The 23013-nt window shown below is 34.8% G+C and overlaps 1 protein-coding gene across 2 annotated transcripts; it reads left to right on the top strand.

Annotated features, from left to right (window-relative positions):
* The first annotated feature begins 338 nt into the window (after window positions 1-338).
* On the top strand, window positions 339-22758 carry Cdk8 (cyclin-dependent kinase 8). 2 transcript variants are annotated; one of them, XM_083123861.1, is made up of 11 exons: window positions 339-585; window positions 3228-3303; window positions 10947-11057; window positions 11505-11645; window positions 12625-12814; window positions 14574-14688; window positions 15128-15226; window positions 17590-17662; window positions 18027-18124; window positions 19466-19577; window positions 21861-22758. In XM_083123861.1, exons 1-11 carry the CDS (start codon window positions 455-457, stop codon window positions 22077-22079), a joined length of 1365 nt encoding a protein of 454 aa, XP_082979987.1. In that variant the 5' UTR covers window positions 339-454; the 3' UTR covers window positions 22080-22758. The 2 variants fall into 2 exon arrangements, with proteins under 2 accessions (XP_082979987.1, XP_082979986.1); XM_083123860.1 differs by having other exon boundaries at window positions 21855-22758.
* Window positions 22759-23013: the final 255 nt, after the last annotated feature.

The following is a 23013-nucleotide window of genomic DNA, read 5'->3' as shown; positions in this document are numbered from 1 at the left end:
GGAAGGGAGGGGAGTTAATCTCTAGAAACATCCATGAACAAATTGAATTAGGGCGAACATTTTTAAAACGATCCTCATCGTCACGATTCGTCAAAAATAGAAGAAAAGCTATGTAAGAAATAAATGTACAGATATTACTCCATCGGATTACAGGACCGTACACTAAGCGTTTTCTTTCTTCTTTGTTTTCAAATAATCAAATAATCGATGTTTTCATCCTTATAATATCATATCCATTTTAAACCTCAATTCTTGCTCTCCACCGATAACACTAAAAATACATACTTTATCCGGCGGGCGGCGCCATCTTTGCCAACAGAAAACAAATGAACAAAACAATTTGCATCCGCCAAGTGACTTCTCAAAAATACGCAACAACCTAAGAAAAAGCAGACGCAAGTGCATGCAATTTATTTTTATTAAAATATAAATTTGTTAAAGACCTTTGTTATACATGATGGACTACGAATTTAAGTTAAAAACAGCAACGGAGCGTGCCAAAGTAGAAGATTTATTTGATTATGAAGGTTGCAAAGTTGGTCGCGGTACTTACGGACATGTTTACAAAGCACGTCGGAAAGACGGGTAAAAATTTTAATTTTTTTTTGTGTATCGAATGCAGTTCATTTGTTTAGTTTTTAGTTTTATTAATGTGTTTGCACAAAAATTAGTGCAACTGTGAAATCAGTAACTTTTATGTCAAAGAGGTTCTGTGTTCGATACCGTATGGAGGCGGACAGTTGCTGGGATCATACGTTAAACTGTGGGTCCAGTTCCGACTAGTCTACCTGTGCATAAAGTGGACGTAAAACTCAAACTATTAATTATCTGCCAAAGTACAAAACTTAAAATTTGGCTCCTTAAAATTCATAGTGTGTAAATAAGAATTTCTTCATGTTACACTTCCAAATTGATGCAAGTGCATACATGCATGTTTCCTAATATATCTTGCTCGCAATTTATGTTTGTCACTGCCACTGTTTAGCATATCATATAGAGATTTGGTTTGCTCGCAATTGATGTTTGTCACTGCCACTTTTCAGCATATCATATAGAGATTTGGTTTAGTTTAAAAGTAGCATCCATTCTCTCCCTCCCTGTCAAATATTTATTTGGTACCAGTTAGATAAGCCGGAGACACATTTAACTCGTTTTTTTTTCAAATAAAAATCATTTCTACTTACCTCATATGCATAGCGGAACATTTTTCAAGTTGGGATCACTTTTTTTCCATGAAAAAAGCGTTATTTTTAACATTATAATTATTTATTTGTCTCTTTCACATGGGAGTTGGACAGGATATCCTGCGTTCAGAATTATTTTTTATACTCTGTAATGTATAAAACGTGTCGCAGGCTACAGAAACCACAAATAACCTGAGATATTTAATCCCAAAAATATGACCTGTGTAAGTAAGAAACCTATCCTACACTACTTTCACAGGCTGTTTTCATTCATAATTAAAAAAAAAATTGCAATTACTTTGATCAAAAAAACGTGAATACACGTTAAAGAATGTTCTGCGAAGCAGATAGGTAAGTACAAATGTCAAAAATTGACAAAACGAAGAAGTTATAGGTGTCCGGGAAATATCAGATTTTTACTGCAAATGCTAACAGTTCTAACCTAACCAAAATCACTAAGGATGATAAAGGACCTTTCATTTGCCAATACTGTGATGTATAATGAATTCTAAGCAATGGTATTTCTTTGTGTAAATCTCATATGTCATTTTGTAAATAAAATGTAACAGCCTCTCCTAAAAAATCCTAAAATTACCAAATCATTAAACTTAACAAAAAGTCAAATTACTAACAGCATTAACCTTGCATTGGTCGCACATGGTCTCTAGTTCCGGATGTGTGGTTTTAATGTCGTCATTTACCAATTATTGTTTTGTCAACACCCTCTCTCCGTCTAGTTTCTAACCTTGGCTAGACTCTAGTTTTCGTCCTTATCTGCATGGTGATTGCTTCTTTGCGTTCGCAGTCCACGTTCGTGGTGCGGCAGCCAGCATCTCTTCGGGTAAGTACCTTTTTCGTTTTACACTTTCTGTTCACGATAGCCCCACTAACCATTGACGGGGACAAGGTATGCCTACGAGGTTAGGTTAGGCCTGTTAGGTTAGGTTAGGTTCCATTAGCACTCATTTCACCCATAAATATGTGCTTCATCATCGAAAAAATTCCTCAGTACTTTCAATTACGCATATCCGGACAACATCGGTTTTTCTCGATTTACTCCTCCAGGAAATTTTTGCTAGCTTTGGGATTTACGTTGTTGAATTCCTTATAAAATAAGCTTTCCAACGATATATGACAGGTATTCCTTTGGAAAAGGACGTAAACTAGAGTCTTACCCTAACCTTCCTCTTTTACACCACAATTTTGTTCTTGGTGTTAATCAGATCTTCGAACCGCAAAAGGGGATTCATTGAAGCCCCTTGATGTCCAAGTCCACCCACAACTATAGGCGTACCAAGTTTGTACTGCTGTTCCGTGCCCGACTAACTAATAGTGCCTTTTCCTAGTTTTATAGAATTTCAATTTTTATAGTTGTAAGAAAATATCTAATCGCAATAATTGAGGGTGTGACATTTTAGACCATTAATTGAACATATTTTAAGAACTCTGTCTTTTGCACCGTGTGCGACCATTTTTCTTTTTCAACCCACGAAAGGGTTAAACCTAATGCTCCTGCCTTACAAAAATATATCACTTCTTCAACAAAACATTACTGTCTTGAAAACTTTTTGGTACGTGGTTACTGGGACCAGTTGTGTCAAGTGATACAAATAACATGTTACATATGTACAGGGGATCCTTCTTCTGAAACTAAAATTATATAATCTGGGCTCTTGCTGTTGAATGTCGTCAAAGCAGTACTGACATCTAAGAAACCCTATATAATGTAACTGTGTCAAACTTCCTTTTGCAATACATATTCCATTATTCCATAAACCATTACTCACAAGAGCAATAAAATTTTATAAACAACACACCAGCATGACAATTCAACGTCCCACTTGTATAACTCTCATCACATGGAGGTGGCAACAACTTAATGATATAATAAATAGTACCACATAAAACTACTGACGATAACACTTCTTGGTGAGCTAAAAATGGCGGAAAATGCTAGTTATAGGCTTTAGATAGTTTATAAAATTTTAAATGTTTTTTGTTGTCATTTTGTTTACTAATTATCTTACTTTTTTTTACTCTCAGGTCAGATAATAAAGACTATGCCTTAAAGCAAATAGAAGGAACAGGGTTATCTATGTCAGCATGTCGAGAAATTGCGGTAAGGAACAATTTTAACGTGTAATTTTTTTTTTCAAATGGTACAAGTCTCGCATAAGCAAAAATAAGTTGCAATAAGTTATTAAAGAAAGATAACTAATTATTCTTGTATGCATGTACTGCTTGCATTGTACAATTATTCCTCTTGTAGTTTATGGTTGTTACAAGCATATTTTTTTTTTGTGAAATATTTCTAAATTATACAGGGTTAGTCAAAATTATGTTAACATTAAATGGGACAAACCAATCCATTAGTGTTAACATAATTTTGACTAACCCTGTATGACTACATTTTTCCTGTTTATTGATTTCATGGAATTGTGAATGTTAAAATGCCTGATGTGTTCTCCCAAAACATTACATCGAAAAACGTATGTAAATGCTTGTAACAACTGCAAACTACAGGAGGAATACGAAACCTAATTGTATACTGAAAATAACTCCTTTACAATTTTGCTGTAGCATTATAGTGAATGTGTTAATTGTAAGTACTGTGAAATATGAACATGAAGACTTTTTCATAAACTGTATTAATTTTATGCTTGTTTGCAGGGCTACTTGCATAATTTGTTGTTATCTTGGCTTATAAAATGTTCAGTACTTTTTTAATGTTGTCTTATGTACTGTGTGGATTAACAACAGGTTGAAAGTTGTCAAGTGATTCCTCATGAATATAAATCAAAAACTTGTTTTAGATTATTATTATTATTATTATTTTGAAATATATATTTAAATGTAAACTTCTACTCATTGTTAATACATTGTTGTGTATTATGGAGATTTTTCAGCTTTTTATGGTTGGTGAATGAGTAGCACTTCGTACATCTGATATAAGGTGGTGTAAGTTCAGTGCCTATTGGAAATGTGTTTTTCTTTTTTCTGTTGTCCATAATGGGGTTGGGCTGCTTGAATATGAAATAGCATTTTGTACATTTAGGTATAGTAAGTTATAATGGGAGTTGTGACAGTGAAGACTACATTTTTCTTGTAGTTTTTCCTATTCCCTCTGGGACAATCCATGTCAAGTGGTCCAATCCATGTTGCTCGACAATTTTTAAAAATCTATTTTTTTCTGTACAGTTAACTTTACCATGTTGTTAGTTGAAAACAGTCATTATTTTAATTTTAGTGGCTATAGGTTTCGAGTGGCAGCCATATTTGTTTTCAAAGATCCGCCCTTTGGTGGTGTCTTAAGGGGTTACCGAATCGGAAATATCTCAGCCCCTAATTATCCTATCGATGTGGAACAAAAACCAAAATGATGGGCAAACTGTAAGCTACAAGACTGTGTATTAGCTATTGTTACATATGAATTATGAAAGGGTGAAATTTAAGTTTGAAAAAGTAGGTCATTGACGCTAAAAGTCCTGATTTTAGCAGATAATATTTGCAAGAAGGGAAATGGTCAGGAAGTTGAGCTTTACTGGATAAAGAGCTCTGATATAGATGTGCTCATTCGCTAAGTTTCAACTCTTAGACATGGCCCCCCCTTTTTTTTAGAAATTATTAAAAAGTTACAAAAGTGAAAAAAAGTGCACCTTTCACTGATAAATATCTCTGGTGGGGGACCTGATACAAATATACAATCCCTCCCCATAACAGTTCGGTATGAATATATTATGTACCAAAAATTAGGATTTTCAGATTTCATTATAAGTACCTTTAATATTAACACAAAGTTATACCTACAAATAAGCATATGCAGAAGTACGGATAAATGAGAGTTTACTGTATATACATCATAAATCAATTAACATTGGACGAATAACACACAAAGGCATTTATCAAAGCATACAAGAAAAAGTTACATGAGGTAAATAGAATAGATATACATGAAAGCAGTAAGCATAAGCAAGTTGCTCGTTCCAACATGCACAATCGTGTTCACAAATGCATCTCATGGGAATTCATCACTGGTGCCTCATTCAGATGCTTATAGCTCAAGAGGATGGTTGTGTTTCTGCAGTTCTTTGTATCATTACATCCAGGTAGTGACAAAATGGAATGTGATGTAGGTAAATTAAGTGGTGAAGAATGTCAGAACAGTGGCGTACGCAAGAGAGGGGTTACAGGGTTTAACCCCACCCCCGCCCTTGAGCTTGTGAAATATTATGAAAAATGCTGTGGAAAAAAATTAAATGGCCAATTTTTCACAGTCAAAGATCTGGGACAATAATATTACTATTACTACTTCTACTACTACTACTACTAATAATACTAATAATAATAATTTGAATTATTATTTCCATGCAGCATGGAGAAAAGCACAGCATTCCAAACACAGGCGTCTTTCAGAGTGATGCCTTGAAAATAATCACGAGTTTATGAGGTTAGGTTAGGGTAACTAATTTAAAAGAGAAAAAAAGTTGTTTTGTATCTCAGTTGCAACAATGTTCAATACACTGGCGTACGCAGGATTTTTTTTTCGGGAGGGGCTGGAATAGTAAATGTGGATAGCACATGGCTTCGTTTTGGAGGGCAGGATGCATAATAAAATTTTTCGTATTTTTGGAGCTTTTCAGTCTATTAAAATTGTATTCAAAGACAAAAATGATAATCGGGATTCACTTTAAAAGAGGTTTCGCATTTACACATTTTGATTTTTTAAAGTTCTTAACAGATTTTTATTTGAAAATTCTGATTTTCTCAAAATTTCGGTAGGGGCTGGAACACCATCGGCCACCCCTCTACGTATGCCAGTGTTCAACGAATATGTATTTTTTTTGTGTGTGAACAATGAGAATTAACTAAATAAAGTTCTTGGTACGTTGTAAGAGGCTATGTATAGACAAAGGCTAGGCGCGTGATTGTCACTTATCAGACGCTCTACCGACCAGAGTACTGCAGCTCCTTGGATGAGTTCCATACTTTGATTATTTCAATTTATTTTAATATATTTTCTTGTATTTATGGATCTTCTTCACCCTTGAAATGTCTCACCTCGTTGACCAGACAATTATTTCGTAACAAAGAAACAAAAAAATGCTCCCAGGATTTGATAAAAATCGAATGACTAGAAAGTAATTTCGTTCTAATGTTTTCATAAATACTATATTTATGTAGATCTCTACTACTTAATAGTAGTAGTAGTGGTATTAGTAGTATTATTAGTATTAATTTAGCTAATTAATTAATTATAAGTATTATTAATTAATTGTGATTATTATTATTTAATTAAAGTATAATAAAACAATGGTAATGTGAATTTGGAAAAAAGTTTTAGAAATAACACCACCCTTGATGAAATCCTGCGTACGCCACTGTGTCAGAAGGATGTGTATGGGCCAGTATCAAGAAGCATTAAGGCACTTGGTGACTTCAGTGAAGAAAAGAGGAATCTTCTGATATTGAGAACAAGCAGTGGCATTGAAAACATATGCAACTACCATGAAGTAAAGTTTTCTTGAAAGTATCATCATCTTTTTGGTCAATTGTGTTGCGACCCTCTAAAAATCCATAAAAAAGTTTAACTAAAGGATTTCCAGAAATTACGAGTGCACACCTACTAAAGGAAAAGAATTATGTTGTAGATCTGATTCCTGGAAAATCATTGTGCTACATGCTACACAAGACTATTTGTTGTGAAGGAAAAGTGCAATAACTAAAACAATGAAGTCACCTCCAAACAGGTGACATAGTTGCGTGTATTTATGATGCAAATTGGTATATTGGAATTGTTGAAGAAGTCAGCATCGAACATGATGACCTCAAAGTTCATTTTTACAAGCCACAAGGACCACAAACTTCATTCCAAATTTCAAGAGACAACAAGACATGGCTGTCTTTCAAGAATATTTTAAGGTATCTTACACCCATTGAGCTTACAAACGCAACTGGTCGGTGTCACACTATCACTCCTCAGTTGTATGATGAAATCTCACAACTTTTTGTGGAACACACTGTTTAAGTGGTAATAAGTAACCCAGTGTTGTTCTTGTATGCTTTGATAAACCCCTTTGTGATTTATTTGTCCACTGTCAATTGATTTATGATGTATATACAGTAAACTCTCATTTATCCGTACTTCTGCATATGCTTATTTGTAGGTATAACTTTGTGTTAATATTAAAGGTACTTATAATGAAATCTGAAAATCCTAATTTTTGGTACATAATATATTCATACCGAACTGTTATGGGGAGGGATTGTATATTTGTATCAGGTCCCCCACCAGAGATATTTATCAGTGAAAGGTGCACTTTTTTTCACTTTTGTAACTTTTTAATCATTTCTAAAAAAAAGGGGGGCCATGTCTAAGAGTTGAAACTTAGCGAATGAGCACATCTATATCAGAGCTCTTTATCCAGTAAAGCTCAACTTCCTGACCATTTCCCTTCTTGCAAATATTATCTGCTAAAATCAGGACTTTTAGCGTCAATGACCTACTTTTTCAAACTTAAATTTCACCCTTTCATAATTCATATGTAACAATAGCTAATACACAGTCTTGTAGCTTACAGTTTGCCCATCATTTTGGTTTTTGTTCCACATCGATAGGATAATTAGGGGCTGAGATATTTCCGATTCGGTAACCCCTTAAGACACCACCAAAGGGCGGATCTTTGAAAACAAATATGGCTGCCACTCGAAACCTATAGCCACTAAAATTAAAATAATGACTGTTTTCAACTAACAACATGGTACAGTAACTGCACAGAAAAAATTAGATTTTTTAAAAAATGTCGAGCAACGATTTTCTCATATCCTGGACCACTTGACATGGATTGACCCCTCTGTATTTCACTATGCCAATAAGGTACCTAGCAGGAAGGGGGAGGACCTCTACCATAGTGGAGGTAAGGTTCCCAGGGTTCATTCGCAGGTACCACAATAATGAGAGGCTGAGTAAGCCCCACAGCTGCTTTATGCCAAGAGCTTGTTCTGGAAATTTCCCACCCTGAAAATCAAACCTGTACCTTCAAGATTATATATTGTGTAGTCCAAGAAAAAACTTACTGCATGTATTTACGCTTAAACAGTTTTAGTGTATCTTTAACCCTTATATGCCGGGTTGTGACATATTGTCACAGCAGGTATTTGCACCGATGCCAGCTTGTGACATATTGTCACAAGGAGCTTTTTTTGTAGTATGTGACTTTTTGGACATACTGTGTCTTGGATAATGTTCGGATATACATGTTTTGAGTTGTGCATGAGTCTTGAGGTATGTAATTAGCTATTAGTAAGGTTTAATTAATTTCATTTTTGTTATATTTGGGAGGGGGGCAGCCCTCTGAAAAATCATGTTCGATTTTTTCTTGCTTTATGTTTGAAAATATTTTTTTTTGGAAAGTATCTGCAATATGTGCTCAATTTTTTCCATGATAGTGAAAAACATATCAGACAATATGTAGGTACAGTTTTATGTCTTTTCGTCCTGACGTTACTAGTGTGGGGGTCCAACAAATTTTGTAAAAAGGAAACAAGTTTTTCTTCTTCTACCTGATAACGAAAAATTTGGTTTTTATAGCATAGCCTTACAGCCCTATGTGTACTGAACAAAACGAGATGTAATTTGTAACTCTAGCGTTCTTAGTTCCAGAGATAGAGATATATAATTTTATTTAAAACATGCTGAAGTTTAAAATTCACGATGAAAACGCTTCCATCGTTGGCAAGTTTACCGGCAAAACATGCTCTGTCGTCTAAGGGTTAAAGATGTTATCAAAATATATCTGTGTCAGTGGCAAAGCATGACATTTTTATGTAGTCATCGCAAGATTTGCCAAACATCAATGTTGATCTTTCAACGAAGGGGAGGGGGGGGGGGCACAATATTTCTCTGCAATAAACGCCAAGGCCATGCCCAATTCAATGTAAATGCTCATCCCACAGATCTTACGGCTACGAGAGAGACATAATTGTATCCCATATGATGAGAATTATTAAATGTCATTAATTTTTATTCCTGTAATTAAATATAACAAATTGACATACACAAATTACAAAGTAAAATAGGCGTTTGTTTAATATAAAACATCGTACCTTACTTGTATATAAACTCGAGCCTCCTTGTTTTCGTGGCAAATTTGTGATTGGCTGTGTCGTAGAATTCTTCATTTTCTCTTACAGACTCCAAGAGTTCTTTCTCGAAGGATTAATACACCACACACAAAACAAAAACCACCACATGTTCCATGCAAAGTCCATTGACTTGACTGGTGTTTCCCCACCTGCTTCAGAAGGCCTGCACATAACGCCCCTTTTTGGCAAGGCGGGTTGGTTGTAAAACTGTGATGACGTAGTGATGAAATGTCACTGGAGAACAGTGGCGGAGATTGGGTTAAAAAATGGGGGGGGGGGCAAGTACAATTTACTTTCTCTTGGTAGATATGGTTTAGCATAGTGCGGGAGCAAAAGTGGTGAAAAGTGTGAGGGGGCACCTCTCCCCCCCCAATCGCCATCCCTGCTGGAGAATGTTTTGTTTTAGCAAGGAAAACGTATTTTTGTGTTCTTTCCTTGCTCATATATTTGTGTATCTCAAATTTTTTAATGATTCATAAAAGAAGTACATTACGATAGCACATAAACATAAAGGCTACAGCACAGCATGTTAATTTATTTTATTATTTATTTTCGTGCCTATTTTTAAACTATTGTATTTTATTTTTACCCTCACACCCCCTATACACTTTCATGGCGTGGTGCTAAGCACAGGGGAGCACTTTACCTTTTTGTTCTTACTGATATTGTTTTTATGAATTGTTAGTTTTTATTGTGTTAATAACTTTAATAATACTGCTAATAACACTAAAAATGATAAAGTTGGAAGAAAATACTTTGTCGACCACACTACTTACAATGAGCAATACCAAAAAGCAACAGTTCTAATTTTTTCTTTCTCTCCATATCGAAATTGAAATACCAACACCTCAATTGTCACCTTGAAAGGTAAGAACCTTTATAGTCTGCCGCCAATTGTTGTATTGATGATGAAAAGCAGATTTCGTATTGTTCAATATGTGCTTTTCCTCTTAACAAGTGGAACTAGCAGACATTCAAAATGGCGTGCCCAGGATTCTTAAAGGGGGGGTGTTAACATGTACTTTTTTAGTAGTGAGTGATTCCTCATTTTGCCATCTTTTCCTTCCTTTGACATTCTTTTTTTTTATGTAGAATATTGAGCCTAAGCAGGGATTATGACCCTCACCAACCCCTCCTTTAGCATGTCACTGGACACTCGGAAGAATCTTGATGACTCCAAAGAAACCCTGCCGTGGCTTTAACATGGGGATGGGGCTGAAAAAAATGCCTTTTATGACCCAGTCTTTCAAGAGTGGGGGGAAGTAGAGACATTGGACCTTGCCATAGGGTTTGCCTGTTCGGAAGCGTTGCCTTCAATAGGAAACTTGGCAGGAGGGTTCGGTGTGAGGGGTAGTACTGGACCCTCATTTCGATGCGCTAAACTTAGCGAATATCTTGCATATTCCGAGCTGTTTCATGCTGTCGCTTGGCTCATTTCGCACAAAATGCAAATATTCTGACTTTTTTTTTTTACTTCTTCTTCTAAAATATTTAAAATGCACCATTTTTAATATTTTGCTTGGTCATTGCTGCATCTCCCGATTACTGGATCTGTGTTGCTTGTATTTTCTATAAATAGTGAGTATTTTTAAAAATAGTTTTTGTATTCTCTTTTTCCAGCTTTTACGAGAGTTGAAACATGTTAATGTTATAAACCTCATTCGAGTCTTCCTCTCTCACAATGATCGCAAAGTATGGCTCCTTTTTGATTATGCGGAACATGACTTATGGGTATGTTTTCATTTTCATTGAATGTTATGTACATGTCTAAATACAGTATTTGTTTTGTGTACTTTAAAATTAAGAAATAGTACTTTATTAAATCAGCCTACCATTCATCTTGTACTCTTATGTAAGACAGCTTTTGTACAATAGATAAAAGTAAGAAACTTTAATGATATGCATTAATTTTAATATAGCATTCTATACATTGATTATCTACTGTTTAGTTATTTCCTTGTACATATTGGAGACTCCTCTCATATTATCACTAAATCTTTTTTTTTCTTTGAAATTCTTACACACCAGTGAGAATTATGAATTAATAATGAGCAGTCTCTTTGAATGACATCTTAAGGTGAGGCAATAATTTCATGCCTGTTTATTACTGCTACTACTACAAAAAAACATGTGCTTTCCTGTGCACGTTATTAAGTATATACACTGTTTATTTTTCAGCATATAATAAAATTTCATCGAGCTGCCAAGGCAAATAAAAAGCCTGTTATGGTTCCCAAAGGAATGGTGAAATCACTTCTGTATCAAATATTGGATGGCATCCACTACCTACATTCCAATTGGGTGTTGCATAGGGATTTGGTAAGGTTAATTTTCAATCATGGTGAAGTTATATTTTAGTTCATACAGTGTATGTGGTTGTGCTCCCTTTTGGTTGTAAAATTGAGTAATAAAAATTAATGGTGAGAGTCAAATCTCTTCTTGTGTAGGGATGAATCAGTTAAAATGTTATTTGTGGTCTCTCCCCTCTCCCAAGAAAAACAACCAATATTGATGATTGTATAAATGTCTTGTTGTGGATGATTGTTTCATTATCATTACCCTTCAAAATTATTGATTTGCATGGGGTCCATTACAGAAGGACCTCCCTTGAATACCACACACACACACACCTCCAGCCCCCAATAATTTCCACAACACCACTCTAAAACTGACCTCAGCCCCAACACATGAAACGTTCTTATGTAGGAGAGAGCCACTATCCCAGTAGTGCTGGTAACTTTAATGTTTACGGAAATCTTTATGTAGGAGAAACTATAAAAATGCTATTGGTGTTTTAATTTTTTTAAATTATTTTTTCATTTTTTGAACAAAAAAGTCAAATCACCCAGAATTACCCCTCTAGTGAGGTAAAATTGGGTGTACAATGTTAATAATATGGGAAATGAGTGAATCTCAAACTTTTTTGCAAAACAACCAAAATTTTTAGTTTACATGCTTAAATATAAGGTTATTGACAAAAATCACATGTAAAATCTTCATGAAATACGTAACACCCAGTAATATTTGCCAGTCACTGCAGCTGTACTTCTGTACGAATCGTACAGTTCAAAACATACAAACATAGAAATTAAAACTCAGATGCTGACACTAAATGAATGCTAAATGAACGAAGTCTTCAATAGTTGAACATAGTCAATTCATCACCCGCAAAAAAGAGCATTAATAAAGAAATAATAAAATACCCAGTTTGGCCCGACCTCCTACAAATTTAGAATAGACTTCTTTGAGAACATAACAAAATTATTTCTTTAATACTGCTTTGTATTATTTATTTCAGAAACCAGCCAATATTCTTGTAATGGGAGAAGGAATAGAAAGGGGAAGAGTCAAAATAGCAGACATGGGATTTGCTAGGTTATTTAATGCACCTTTGAAACCTTTGGCCGATCTAGATCCTGTAGTGGTAACATTTTGGTATAGAGCACCAGAATTGTTACTAGGAGCGAGGCACTACACAAAAGCAATAGGTAAAATATATTTTTTTTGTTATATGTCATTGAAACCGACATGAATATGTGCCTCAGTGAAAAAATTACCAACTTTTTACCATTAATACTTGTTTTTTTTGTTTTTTTTTCTTCAAAAAAACATTTGCCAAAAATAGCTGTATCATTTGGTGGCATTACGAGGTTTTTTATTTTCCAATAAATATGTCAACACTGTTATCATCTTAAGTTGTAAGTTAAGAATTTTATTTTGATAGTTTGTACTATTATTTTAACTTTATTTCTGTACTTATAAATAATTTCATGTTGAATAATTTATATTTAAATTCTTTGCCAACATTAGATTTGAGAATTACATTTTGATGAGTTCAGCTGCTATTTTTGTTTTAATTTTTTCTCATTACTATATTTATTTTCCCCTTATTTTCACTAAAACATGTTACTTGCCTCCGAGCCTATTTCTATTAAAGTATTCAGATCGCCAATGGAAAATACATGCTCCTGATATCATTTTGATTCATCTTGCATTCTGATGCTTGATTTCATTATCCCCCTTTCTTTGTAAGTTCTGCAATGGAGATAAAAAGAGTTATGTGAAAATTTTTGCCAAACCAGTGATCTGCAACTTACCATTGTTATTGGAGTGGCTTCAACATGTGAACAGTAATTCCATGTATTCAGTTGAATTAGTTCCCTGAGTTGCAAGAAGATGGCATTACTGTTCACATGTCCAAGCCTGTCCAATAGCAGTGATAAGTTACAGTATTCTTGGAATGAACGTCATGAACAGAGATCTAAGTTGTGTAGATTGCAGGGAGCATGAGATTGGCTTGGTTGTGCATCTGCACATAATTCCAAGGACCCAGGTTCAATTCCTGGTTGAGCCATGATTTTCACATAACTTTTCAGTAAAAGTAACATTGGCAAAGCTTTGAAGACACACTAGTATGGAATGTTAATTGGTAGAGGCATGTAATTTTGTTTTCGAAAGGTGTGAGGTGCATTTTCCTGTCATGTTTTTTGTCACAAAATCATGTGAAATGAACTGCATGGCATTTAGAGTTTATTTACCAATGCAACACTTTCTGAAGTCTGAATTATCCTGTGATATATGCAAATCACAGAAAATTAATTAATTCTGCTGTAAATATTTGAGAAGCAAAAATAGATTCCTATACACAGGAATAAACTTATAGTCTGATAACTACATAAATGTGCTATTAGAGGGGAAATGTTTATTTTGTGTAATAAGTGTAGTTTTGAAGACAAATTGAGGGTTTTATTCACCATTTACACTGAAATGACATTTTATATATTGCTTTTTGATCCTGTGCCTAGTTTTTGTACAGAAATCTTGAACTTTTATTCACCATTAATATGTGGCTCTGTTAATTGGACATTGTCCATTGTCTAATGTTTTACCGACTATATATTCAGCCACTATGTTTCAAGACAGTTTCTGTTTATCTTCAGGTGAACAAATTTTGCCAGTGGTGTAGATCACACTATAGTTGATGGACCTGTGATTTTACAATGTATTACGGATCTGGTGTAGTAACCAAGTACATCTCCACTTTTCCCCCTTACCAGAATTCCGTACCAATATTTAGCTACTTTTAAGTCACTTGAGACAGGAGAAGAGATGTTCCCTTGAAACCAAGTGATACAAGTATGTAACAGGTAAAAAGATGTGAATAATTTCTAAATCAAATTGTATGGTAATAAAGAGAATCATTGTCACCAAGAGACTAATTCTTAATATCTATATTTCTTTTTACAGATATATGGGCAATAGGTTGCATATTTGCAGAACTCTTGACATCAGAACCTATTTTTCACTGTAGGCAAGAAGATATAAAAACTAGTAACCCATATCATCATGATCAGTTAGATAGGTAAGTTTGTGAATGACAGTAGCCAAGGCATGAGAGTTATACAGTATGTCCAGAAATAAGGTATGCCAAAAGTTGGCAGCACTGTACATTGTTGGTATTGTTATAGGAAACAAGAAAGTGCGGCTGCAATGCGATGTTGGATGGACCACACTTGGAACATGTGTGAATGTTGTGTGTACAGTACGTGTTGTGTTATATATACAGTGTTAGAAAAAAAAAATGAAAATATGTATACTTACAAAATAAAATATAACTACATGTTCTGCATTTTGGTATACTTAATTTCCTGCCATACTGTATTTTTGTGTGTTCTTAGACGATATAATAAGTGTGATTCTTAATTCAAAATTATTTTGCTACTGAATTCTCAAATATCTAGCATTTTTTATGCCAGTACCTTGTTCAACATGCAAGGTTATCATCTCTTTTCTCTTTGCAGAATATTTAATGTTATGGGCTTCCCTCATGAAAAAGACTGGGAGGATATCAGGAAGATGCCTGAACATCCTACGCTTCTGAAGGACTTCAAACGATCAAAGTAAGTTTAATTCAATCCGTATTGATTTATAAGTAGGTAAAAGATTTCCACCACTTTAAATCGGTCCAAATGTTTTAACTGATTTCTGCAGATTTATGTATTTTAAAATTGCTCAGATTTGTTACAGAAGTTGAAACTTATGGATTACATCACAAATCTGCGTATCAGTCTTATCAAAGTATTTTTGTAAGAAGTATTTTCTTTTCTTGTGCCAAAAGGAAAGGGCTCACATCTTCAATCAAATCATCCTTCATGAACACTTGGGAATATCACTGACAGATAGAATGGAACCCAGATTTTACGTTACTGAATTTTACATTTTCCTGCATTATACATCCATTCTTCATGATCGCAATACAGCAAAATGTTATTACATTTTCCCACATTTGAAGTTTTTCATTGTGGTCCCCTGAGAACAGGAGCTGTGATGGTCTAGTTGATAGGGGGTGAGACTGCCAAATGAGACACTCTGGGTCCAATTCCCAAGGTGGGTGATCGAAGGTTGGAATTTTTTCAGGCTTGTCCCTGCATGAAGTAACTTTGGGGTTCACCCAGCCTCAAATTATTAATGGTTGCACCTAGGGCCAACCCCAGGGGGTAAAGGCAGCTGAAGCATGGCGCTGGTCATGTCACCTCTAACAATAACCAATATTGAGAATGTGTGTGGTCCTACTTCCACATTCCCCTGTGTATGTGCCTGTATGGCATGGTGCAATGTGCATGGGGAACTTGACCTTTTCCTTACGGTACATTATGGCTGTGTCGGAAAGGTACGAAGTACAGGCTTGAAGTATGATCTACACAGAAGTGATGTCACCTAATGCGGTTTGAAAGCGCAAAGTTCACAAGTAATCGAGACCATAGCTCGGAGCATTGATAGTTTCACACTCGTTGTTCATTTGTTTGAAATCAAGGAGGTAGAAAGCCAGTAACATAGGTTTAGGCCAGCAAGTTGTTGGTTATAGTTCTTCTAATGTGTGGAAATGTATGTAAAGAACATTTGAAGATGCTATGTGATTTCTATTGTGAAAAACAAGTGTTTAAAACGTGGGGAAAACAACGAGTCCTCAGCTTTATCTACTGATCATATTTCACGCTGCAGTAGAAGTGCAATTCGAAAGACTTTCACTTCCAGTCCACCACTTCAAGGCTGCACTGCAAGAACATACTTGGAGGAGGCTCGCTTCAAGTACGGTCTTGCACCTTTCGGACATGGCCTATGTATATATAAAACAATGATGATGTTAAGAACTCATTTTCTGTGTATTGCCACAACAACTAAGTCTTTCCTATTCTTGGAATTTGCATAAGGGTCTTACTACCAGGTTTCCCAAAAAGGATCCTGCAAACTTTTCTTTCTCATCCATGCATGCTACATGACCCACCCATCGAAGTGTTCTTGATTTAATTATTCTAATAATATACCAGGATATTATAAGATATTCTATAAAGTAATTGAGTATTACTCGGTCAGTTTCACGTATCTTCAAAACTGCATGTTCTAAAGATTAACTGTGCTAGCCTCAGTGGCAGAATGGTTATCACAGCATGCTACTATGCCAGGGGTTCCATGTTTGAATCCTTGCCTGGGCATGGGTGAGTGACTTTACATGAATTTTATCACTCATCTTCACTATTAGCCAAAAGTGGCAGAAAAGTGCAAGTAAAATAAACCAAATAAGTCAAATCAATCAATGAATAAAGCCCAATTGAAAAGCATCCTTGTTTAACCTCTTAACTGGGTAATTTCCTCGTCGAAAGCCCAATCTGCCCTGGGAATTTTTGTTGATAAATTGATGAATTTCGTAAACCAATATTTGAGTTAATATTTCTGTGCTCCATGGCGTACCATTTAGGTATTGTTTATTCGTTTATTGGTCCTTCTTGTACTTTTTACAATATGCGAGATTTACAACTACAATATATCTCGGATTTCCTCAGCAGGAAAAACACGCCGTCGCTTCCGATTTGCCTGAGCCATTATTGCATACGCGATAGAACTGAACGTCGGGCTGTGTTCGTTGCTTCCCGCTAACTCTAACGGTTACAACAGTCTGGAAGTCAGAGCCATCTGGTGAAACAAAGAAGAAAGTAATTGTACGAAGTATCTCGTCATACACAACAGATATCAGCAGTAAGAACATGAGAACGTAGTATCCCGTCATGCCCATTATAAATCAGTAGAGCCAGAACGGAGTATTACGTCATACCCAGTTAAGAGGTTAACCCTTCATGAAATTTGTCAGGCCTACAGTTACCCATGGATTATTTTTTGTACTATATTAACATTTTTTTTTAGAAACTGCACATGACGAAAATTGGTAGATGTATACTTATTAATGCATACCATTTTATGCTTTCAGCTATGCAAACTGCAATTTAGTGAAATATATGGAAAGGCATAAAATTAAACCTGACTGCAAAGCATTCCATCTGGTAAGAAATCAAAATGCATATATATATTCTTAAGTTGTTATTTTTTCAGTATATATAGTTTTGCTTTTAAAAAGTGTAAAGTCAGTCAGTCAGCCATACAAGTAGTAAGTGATTATTCAAATATGAATTCTATAACTACATTGCTTCAAGCAGTTTGTGTATATATAATGCCAGGGTTCATGGTTCAGACCTGGAAAAAAATTCAGTTTCCTTTTTTGATTAATTTACTTGTTCTGTGTATTAGCAATTGCTTAAATGCAATTGCAATATACATATATTATTGATATATTTTTAATAGGGTATCGTTTTATAGTAGTTCTAATTTAATACCATGGACAACTATTTTAAAATAATATCATTACAGCTGCAACAGTTGCTTCTGATGGACCCTACCAAGAGGATAACCTCTGAACAAGCAATGCAGGATGCCTATTTTCAGGAAGACCCTCTTCCTACTCAAGAGTAAGTCTTATGATTCACAATAGTCGAAAAACTCATCGTTTATATGGTAAATGTTGCAGTTGCCATGAAGAAACCTCCTTTTTTATATCGTTTTACATAAAATTTTAAAATCAGTGCAAAATTTAGAATTATTGCACATTACTTACGCTGCTCTGTATTATTTTCAGACTGATATTACTTTGTTTTCATAAATTTCAACGAGGGGCTATGCACACAATAATAAAATAGTGTTATATGTATGTGAAGATTTGATAAAAATATGTGCTTGTTAGAAATATGGAACAAACTAGGGATATACTGTTAAATAAAAAAAATATCAAGTTATTCATTATAAATATCTCAAACAGTATATTCATTCTTATTAAAAGTGGCAATGTGTCATAGGCTAGTCTTTCATACCATCAGGCCCAGTCATGAACGTCCGCAAGATTTTTTCCAGGGAGGGGCAAGCAAGGTAATTATTTCCAAGGGGGGACCTCCCGATGGCGCAGTGGTAGTGTCGTCGCCTTGTAATCAAGGGGTCCCGGATTCAATACCCGGTGGAGGCACATAGTGGTTAGGATCCCACTTTAAGCTGTAAGTCCAGTCCCGATTAGCATTACTGTGCATAAAGTGGACTTAAAACACCAAATCAATCAGTCCATCAATCATTATTTCCAAGGGGGACAAAGGAGGCATATTTTTCCCTATAATTATGATGCCCCCGAAAAAACACTGTTTTAGTTTGAAATTATCATGTTCCTTCAACACCCTTATAATAATTAACATAAATTACTGCAACTGAAATGAAATTATGTATGAAATATATACTTTTTAGGTGGACCTTTCATTTTCCAGCCCCCCCCCCCCCCCTACCTTTCCGGACGTCCATGGGCCGAGTAGAATAAAGGAAAAACCAGTATTGTAATGAGGCATTGTTATTTGTAAAATTACCAGGGATGGTACAGATGTATCGGTAGCCTATCGGTATTGACTGATATGGGGATATCAGTTTATTAGTTAAATTACTGATAACTTTGCCGCTCAGATATATCAATAAATCTAATTTAGTGCAATAGCCTACCATCTTGTTATAATTTTTATGGAGATAATCCCCATTCTTTTTTAAAAGTAAATTACTAGTATGCAGCTTCTTTGTATTGTAGTAATCTTGTAACATGCATTTACAAGAGTCCATTAAAGTGAACCATTCACGGAATTCTACTTGATATTGGATCAGTAGAATATCAGTTATTGCTACTTTATCAGTATCGGCCAAAATTTCATATTGGTCAATCCCTAAAAATTACTAACCTCATTTTCCTTATTGATTTCTGCAATATTATTTTTTTTTTTTTACAGTGTCTTTGCTGGGTGCCCCATTCCATATCCAAAGCGAGAGTTCCTGACCGATGATGATCAAGATGATAAGTCTGATACTTCTAAGGTATCCAGACAAAATCAAGGCACAAACGTAAGCCAAAGTAGTGAATGGGCAGGGCACCTATGGGAAGTTAAAACGAATCAACTCAAAATAGGCAGACATAAATTTTTTACAGCTAAATGTTTAAATCTAGTTCTAAGTTTCTCATGAACTATTTTCATAATGCTAAGTGGTGGTACTAGCTGATAAAGGCATATTGGTTAATTAGTAGAATTGCTGACGCTTGGACCGTCCAATATTTATTGCAAAGAGGGTACAGTTGATTACACAGTTATTCCATTTTGTCATTATTTTTATTAATCTGATTTTGCAGGATGTTGATATACAGTACGAATGAATTTCCACAGCTGGAAGAGGACATCAAGGTGGACATTAGTACATTATCTGACTAAATACATGCTACTGGCCACCCATAAATCTGTGTCACATTGTTGCATACACAGAGGATGGAAAATATTGTTTGAAAGCTCATTATCTTGAATCAAGCCCCCAGGTAGCAAAACATTATTCAGAATATTCACCTTGATGTCCTCTGAGAGCTGGGAAGCTTTGGCTCCTATTATTGAGTATCACCCTATATAGTTCATGCCTTGTGGCTTCGTTAATTAAGTTTAGTAAAGTGAGTTGTTCAGGTTACTCATAAAATATTTGTTTTACATCAGATTGTTATAAATTTGGTTATCTGTATGGATAAATTACTACCATTGACTATGCCATATTTCTATAATGTAACTAAAAATACTTCCAAATTTACTACTGTTTTTTGAAGTACAATATTCCATTGCAGTTCACATAAGGGAATAAACAACACATTAAAACTTTTTTATGATGACTGGGACTGAGAATTTTGTATTTTCTATAGAAAGCATTCTACTACTTTGCAAACAAGGAAATAAGAGAACATATAGTACCTTCATTGGTTGACTCAGCTTCAAGTCTTACCCCGGGCATTTCTTTGTGAGCATCCGTCAATTTCAAGAGCCACAGTGGCCTAGTCGGTAGGGCACCTGATTGCCATGCGGGAGACCTAAGTGCGATTCCTGGAGTGGGTGATCTTAGGTTGGAATTTTTCAGCCTTGACCCCCACATAAAGTGACCCTGGGGTTCAACCAACCTCAAATCAATGAGTACCTGGGGATAAAGGCAACCAGAGCATGGTCTGATCACATCACCTCCAAAATGGCCAAAAACGAGAATGTGTGGGACCTTACCCCCACATCCCCTAAATGTGCCTTCATGGCACGGTGCTATATGTGCAGGGAACTTTACCATCCATCAATTTCATGTATTCATCATTCATACTTATTATCATAATAGAGGTAAAAAAAAAGTGTAATACACAAGATTGCCAGTAATTTTGGGAAAACAAATTATCCAGGTTTGGCAGACAATTCTAAAATAAATTTCCAGATCATTCTGTGGCACTTTCACTGCTAGTAACCAAGTTTTAAGTGGTAATATGCACTTGCTATTTCAGAAGATAAAGAAGCTAGTTCAAGATAAATGCAATTTATTTTCATTCTCAGATTCTGGCAAGTAAAAAGAAAAAAAAGGAAGAAACTAATTTTTCTAGGTTATTTTCATGTTAGTTTTTCTTGTATGTACGCATTGCTTGCATTATAGAATTATTTTCCTGTAGTTTACGGTTATTACAAGCATAAGAAAACAGTTTTTCTTTGTGACGTTTCAGGAGAACACATGCTCCTTTCATCAGACATTTATTTTCATTTTGACTAAAGATACAGTTATAACAATGGTTAGTAATTTTTTAAACAAAAAGAATCCGTTATATAATGGATGTTGTCAATGTTACATTGTTGTAATATAGCAACTTAACTGTGAAAAAAGCAGTGTTTTATTTTTATTTCAGATTTTTTTTTTAAATTATGAATCCCAAATATCATCAGGTAATTCAAATTCATCATTAATTTCACAAAGTCTCTTGATGTTTTCTGTTACATTAAATTTTAAAGATGGTGGCTTACTCCATTTGTGAAAAAGAAAACTCCATACTGGATCAATGTTACCATTTTCATTATTTAATTGACAACATCCATTATATAACGGATTCTTTTTGTTTAAAAAATTACTAACCATTGTTATAACTGTATCTTTAGTCAAAATGAAAATAAATGTCTGATGAAAGGAGCGTGTGTTCTCCTGAAACGTCACAAAGAAAAACTGTTTTCTTATGCTTGTAATAACCGTAAACTACAGGAAAATAATATTTTCATCTTGTAATATTGTAATATGTAAAAAAAAATATTAGTTATATTCGTATATAGTTCCTTTCATATGTACTTTCAGCAACAGGGGAATCAAGGACAACAGGGTGACCAAAGCAACCATGGTCCAAATGCCAAGAGAGTGAGGCTTGCTCCTCCCCTGCCGGTCACGACTTCTTCCGCACTAACCACCTCACAACCTACTGAATTTCACCATGTTCAACAACCACAGCATGTTCAACAACAGGGGATGATCTACACCTCCACAGCCAACAACCAGCCTGCTGGAAATTTCCAACGTTTCTGATGTGTGCCTATATTTGAAGACGATGCTCAACAAGAAAATATCCAGTGATAATGCTACTCCTCCAATTATGGTTCCAAAGCAATTCGTTAAATGTGGGTATTGATAAAAGAATGTTCCATCTTGTATGAGTGTATAGTATTCCTTATCTTGTTTTACTGCAGAAGTCATAATATTAACTAGTAATCATGAAAGTTTATATTATTTGTATGTATATAACAATAGAAATAAAAAAAATTCTAGCAACTTTTGTATATCGTGACCTGTATTAGCATTTCTGTACTGAACACATCCTTATAAATATGGTGTTCCACACTGAGTTAATACGTTACATTTTGAATGAGTGTGATTGGATGATGGAAGAGAAGAATGGTACACCAGTTATTACATATATTTTCGAAAATGATCTGATGCTAAGGTGTTGCAATGTGATTTCTTGCTACCTTTTCCAGTTATGCTGCAAAAGGTGTTGTTCATCTTGCAAAGATACTCTTTGTAATTTTAAAAGACTGTTAAGTACAAGTAAGTACTGCACAGTATTATGGAATCGACCTATATTCTTGGTGTATATATATTTTATTGTTTATACACATTCTTGTAAAATAGTCTTGACACTTTGTTTTGTATTGTACCTAGCTGTGTTATTTATGAAAGCCATTATTATTAAACAAAGTTTTTGCAACTGTTTGCCTTTCATTTAAAAGTTATACATTTCCACCATATTGTGGCATCAAACACACCAACAATGGTTAACCCAACTCTCAACAGAGACTAACACAGTAGGAAATGTATTTTACTGAGCAATTACTCATAACAAACCATTTCAACTACCAATAGAAATGAGGAAAAAATGAAATTACTAATCACAGACGCTTGAGTGTTTTGCAGGCAATTAGTCAAGTATATCCAAATACACTATGGTCTGGAATAAAGTATT

Source organism: Lepisma saccharinum, chromosome 6 (genome assembly GCF_977018435.1).
Source record: "Lepisma saccharinum chromosome 6, izLepSacc3.1, whole genome shotgun sequence".
NCBI classification, from domain to species: Eukaryota; Metazoa; Arthropoda; class Insecta; order Zygentoma; family Lepismatidae; genus Lepisma; species Lepisma saccharinum.
This window is presented reverse-complemented; position numbering and strand designations above follow the sequence as displayed.